This window comes from Rhinoraja longicauda, chromosome 43, assembly GCF_053455715.1.
Source record: "Rhinoraja longicauda isolate Sanriku21f chromosome 43, sRhiLon1.1, whole genome shotgun sequence".
NCBI classification, from domain to species: Eukaryota; Metazoa; Chordata; class Chondrichthyes; order Rajiformes; family Arhynchobatidae; genus Rhinoraja; species Rhinoraja longicauda.
The window spans coordinates 7,349,554-7,355,059 of NC_135995.1; the positions used below are offsets into that span (position 1 = coordinate 7,349,554).

The 5,506-nt window shown below is 48.7% G+C and overlaps 1 protein-coding gene across 1 annotated transcript in view; it reads left to right on the forward strand.

Moving 5' to 3' along the window:
* The window catches only part of LOC144612209 (cell adhesion molecule CEACAM5-like), a 22,117-nt gene extending 18,564 nt beyond the window's left edge, over positions 1 to 3,553 (forward strand). Inside the window, exons 6-7 of the mRNA XM_078431766.1 lie at positions 3,176 to 3,436; positions 3,543 to 3,553. Of these exons, the coding sequence (XP_078287892.1) occupies positions 3,176 to 3,436; positions 3,543 to 3,553 (272 nt within the window). The remainder of the gene's footprint in view (positions 1 to 3,175; positions 3,437 to 3,542) is intronic.
* Positions 3,554 to 5,506: the final 1,953 nt, after the last annotated feature.

The window sequence follows — 5,506 nt, forward strand, 5'->3', positions numbered from 1 at the left end:
CTCTGAATGCATTCATGAGAGAGCTGGATAGAGCTCCTAAGGATAGCGGAGTCAGGGGGTATGGGGAGAAGGCAGGAACGGGGTACTGACTGAGAATGATCAGTCATGATCACATTGAATGGCGGTGCGTACAGGCTCGAAGGGCCGAATGGCCTCCTCCTACACATATTGTCTATTGTCTATTGTCTATAAGATGTTGTCAAGTTGCACAGGGGCAGAGAAACATAGAAACATAGAAAGAAACATAGAAAATAGGTGCAGGAGTAGGCCATTCGGCCCTTCGAGCCTGCACCGCCATTCAATATGATCATGGCTGATCATCCAACTTAGTATCCTGTACCAGCCTTCTCTCCATTCCCCATGATCCCTTTAGCCACAAGGGCCACATCTAACTCTCTCTTAAATATAGCCAATGAACTGGCCTCAACTACACTCTGTGGCAGAGAATTCCACAGATTCACCACTCTCTGTGTGAAAAAACCCCTTCTCATTTCGGTCCTAAAAGACTTCCCCCTTATCTTAAACTGTGACCCCTTGTCCTGGACTTCCCCAACATCGGGAACAATCTTCCTGCATTTAGCCTGTCCAACCCCTTAAGAATTTTGTAAGTTTCTATAAGATCCCCCCCTCAATCTTCTAAATTCCAGCGAGTACAAGCCGAGTCTATTCCAGTGAGTACAAGCCGAGTCGGTGTGGGCAGGTGGGACTAGTGTAGATGGGGCATGTTGGTCGGTGTGGACAGGTGGGACTAGTGTAGATGGGGCATGTTGGCCGGTGTGGGCAGGTGGGACTAGTTTAGATGGGGCATGTTGGCCGGTGTGGGCAGGTGGGACTAGTGTAAATGGGGCATGTTGGCCGGTGTGGGCAGGTGGGACTAGTATAGATGCGGCATGATGGCCGGTGTGGGCATGTGGGACCAGTGTAGATGGGGCATGTTGGCCGGTGTGGGCAGGTGGGACTAGTGTAGATGGGGCATGTTTACCGGTGTGGGCAGGTGGGACTAGTGTAGATGGGGCATGTTGGTCGGTGTGGGCAGGTGGGACTAGTGTAGATGGGGCATGTTGGTCAGTGTGGGCAAGTTGGGCTGAAGGGCCAGTTTCCACACTGTATCACTCTATGTCTCTGGGATACACACTTTACCAAGTTCAGCGAGGTTATGAGGCCCATATACATTCGGTCAGAGACCTGTCTGTTTGCAATTTTTTAATTTACTTCGCCCAATTTTCTTATTATTTATTATTGTGTTTGATGGCTTTGATGTGAAGCAATTTCCTTTAAAATTCTTTCCATTCTTCTACTTTAACCTTTCAATCATTTGTAAATGTTTGGCGATCCTTTTGCCTTTTTAACTATTTTGCTGCCTTATTACCTAAGCACGTGTACATAAATGATAGGAGCAGATTTAGGCCATTCGGCCCATTTAATCTCTCCACCATTCAATCACGGCTGATCTATCTCTCCCTCCTAACCCCATTCTCCTGCCTTCTCCCCATAACCCCTGACACCCACACTGATCAAGAATCTGTCTAAGATATCACAAGATGCTGGAGTAACTCAGCGGGTCAGGCAGCATCTCAGGAGAGAAGGAATGGGTAACGTTTCTTCAGATTGAAGAAGGGTCTCGACCCGAAACGTCACCCATTCCTTTTCTCCTGAGATGCTGCCTGACCCGCAGAGTTACTCCAGCATTTTGTGATATCTTCGATTTGAACCAGCATCTGCAGTTATTTTAGACAATAGACAATAGGTGCAGGAGTAGGCCATTCGGCCCTTCGAGCCAGCACCGCCATTCAATGTGATCATGGCTGATCATTCTCAATCAGTACCCCCGTTCCTTCCTTCTCCCCATACCCCCTGACTCCACTATCCCCAAGAGCTCGATCTAGCTGTCTCTTGAATGCATTCAGAGAATTGACCTCCACTGCCTTCTGAGGCAGAGAATTCCACAGAACTCTCTGACTGAAAAAGTTTTTCCTCATCTCCGTTCTAAATGGTCTACCCCTTATTCTTAAACTGTGTGTGGCCCCTGGTTCTGGACTCCCCCAACATTGGGAACATGTTTCCTGCCTCTAACGTGTCCAACCCCTTAATAATCTTATACGTTTCGACAAGATCCCCTCTCATCCTTCTTTATCGTCGAATTAACCAAGTATGATCTTTTAATTATTTGTGTTTTATTTTAATGATTTAATTAACATTTAAATTCTTCAAATCATCAATTCTTCTTATTCTTCAAATTCTTCAAATCATCAATTCTTCAAATTGTTCAAATCATCAATTCTTCAAATTCTTAAATTCTTCAAATTATCAATTCTTCAAATCATCAGTCTTTAATCTAAAATCTTGAACTGGGTTGGTTTTGTTGCAAATCATATTCGGATTATATTATTTTTATCACCATCTGACTATTTGCAAATGCCTCTCTGGGTATTTGGTCAAGCTTATTTTAATTTTCTTCATGATTCACCTCATGTGCCTATTGATTAATTTTCTTGCCGGTTTAAGATTGCTTTTTAATGACTTCAAAATGAATGGTCTCTAAATGTGAATGAGCTTCAGAAATGTGACTGGTGGAGGTAGTTTTGAAGTGGAGTTCAATGTTTCTTGAATAGCCTCAGAATTAAAGGATGTTCCTTTTAGGAAGGAGATGAGGAGGAATTTCTTCAGTCAGAGGGTTGTGAATCTGTGGGATTCTTTTCCACAGAGGACTGTGGAGACCACAAGTCAGTGGATGTTTTTAAGGCAGAGAGAGATGGATTGTTGATCAGTGCGGGTGTCAGGGGGTTATGCGGAGAAGGCAAGAGAACGGGGTTGGGAGGGAGAGATGGACCAGCCAAGATCGAATGGCGGAGAAGACGTGACGGGCCGAATGGCCTAATCCTGCTGCAATCATTGATGACGATGAACGTCGAGTTAAATTGGATAGACACAAAATGCTGGAGTTACACAGAGCGAGCCCAAGGCTGCATCTCCACAGAGAAGATCGCTTAATTGGAGAAGGATTGTTTCCATTTCTATGCCCGGTGCTGTAGTCTGGTGTGGCCTGGGTCTGTCTGCATCTGTCTAGCAGTCGCCTGGTGGAGGGATAGAGATTTCCTTTACTCGCCTCCTCCCTCCTCCCCACTGTGTGCACGCAAGGAAGTCTGCAAACTCTCCACTCTGATTTTTTTCTCAGACGGACCGGAGAATCTTAAGATATCGGTCATCCCCGAACAGGCCGCTCACACCACCGGCTCGGAGGCCTCTCTCACCTGTTCCGCTGTGTCCAACCCCGCTCCTGAATACCAATGGCTCTTCAATGGGCTGTACCAAGCAAGCGGGCAGCAACTCGTGCTTCCGGCCCTTGACACCAATGACGCGGGCAGCTACACCTGCCAGGCGTTTAACAATGAGACCCAAAGGTCAAGTGCCACAACGCAAAACATTGCAGTCGAAGGTAAGAATCAAGTCAATGGAAGTTGGGAGGTCGTGTTGGACATGTACAAGACGTTGGTGAGACCGCGTTCAGAGGATTGTGCTCAGTTCTGGGCACCGTGTTGCAGGAAAGACATGACCAAGTTGGATGAAGGGATTAAAAGTACCATTAGCAAATTTGCAGATGACACAAAGCTGGGCGGCAGTGTGAACTGTGAGGAAGATGCCATGAGGTTGCAGGGTGACTTGGACAGGTTGTGTGAGTGGGCGGATGCATGGCAGATGCAGTTTAATGTGGATAAGTGTGAGGTTATCCAATTTGGTGGTAAGAATAGGAAGGCAGAGTATTATCTGAATGGTGTCAAGTTGGGAAAAGGGTACGTACAACGAGATCTGGGTGTCCTAGTGCATCAGTCACTGAAAGGAAGCACGCAGGTACTGCAGGCAGTGAAGAAAGCCAATGGCATGTTGGCCTTCATAACAAGAGGAGTTGAGTATAGGAGCAAAGAGGTCCTTCTGCAGTTGTACAGGGCCCTAGTGAGACCGCACCTGGAGTACTGTGTGCAGTTTTGGTCTCCAAATTTGAGGAAGGATATTCTTGCTATTGAGGGCATGCAGCGTAGGTTTATTAGGTTAATCCCCGGAATGGCGGGACTGTCATATGTTGAAAGACTGGAGCGACTAGGCTTGTATACACTGGAATTTATAAAGATGAGAGGAGATCTTATCGAAACATATAAAATTATTAAGGGGTTGGACACGTTAGAGGCAGGAAACATGTTCCCAATGTTGGGGGAGTCCAGATCAAGGGGCCACAGTTTACGAATAAGGGGTAGACCATTTAGAACTGAGATGAGGAAAAACTTTTTCAGTCAGAGAGTTGTAAATCTGCGGAATTCTCTGCCTCAGAAGGCAGTGGAGGCCAATTCTCTGAATACATTCAAGAGAGAGCTAGATAGAGCTCTTAAGGATGGGACAGAGGGTGGTGGGTGCATGGAACGAGCTGCCGGAGGAGGTAGTTGAGGCTGGGACTATCTCAACGATTAAGAAACAGTTGGACAGTTACATGCATAGGACAGGTTTTGAGGGATATGGACCAAACGGGGGCAGGTGTGATAGTGTAGAAGGGGCTGTTTGGGTGATGTGGGCAGGTGGGACTAGTGTAGATGGGGTATGTTGGTCGGTGTGGGCAGGTGGGACTAGTGTAGATGGGGCTTGTTGGCCGGGTGGGCAGGTGGGACTAGTGTAGATGGGGCATGTTGGTCGGTGTGGGCAGGTGGGACCAGTGTAGATGGGGCATGTTGGTCGGTGTGGGCAAGGTGGGACTAGTGTAGATGGGGCATGTTGGCCGGTGTGGGCAGTTGGGACTAGTGTAGATGGGGCATGTTGGTCGGTGTGGGCAGGTGGGACTAGTGTAGATAGGGCATGTTGGTCGGTGTGGGCAGGTGGGACCAGTGTAGATGGGGCATGTTGGTCGGTGTGGGCAAGGTGGGACTAGTGTAGATGGGGCATGTTGGCCGGTGTGGGCAGTTGGGACCAGTGTAGATGGGGCATGTTGGCCGGTGTGGGCAGGTGGGACAAGTGTAGATGGGGCATGTTGGTCGGTGTGGGCAGGTGGGACTAGTGTAGATGGGGCATGTTGGTCGGTGTGGGCAGGTGGGATTAGTGTAGATGGGGCATGTTGGCCGGTGTGGTCAGGTGGGACTAGTGTAGATGGGGCATGTTGGTCGGTGTGGGCAGGTGGGACAAGTGTAGATGGGGCATGTTGGCCAGTGTGGGCACGTGGCACTAGTGTAGAAGGGGCATGTTGGTCGGTGTGGGCAAGGTGGGACTTGGGTAGATAGGGCATGTTGGCCGGTGTGGGCAGGTGGGACTAGTGTAGATGGAGCATGTTGGCCAGTGTGGGCAGGTGGGAATAGTGTAGATGGAGCATGTTGGTCGGTGTGGGCAGGTGGGACTAGTGTAGATGGGGCATGTTGGTCGGTGTGGGCAGGTGGGACTAGTGTAGATGGGGCATGTTGGTCGGTGTGGGCAGGTGGGACTAGTGTAGATGGGGCATGTTGGCCGGTGTGGGCAAGATGGGACTAGTGGA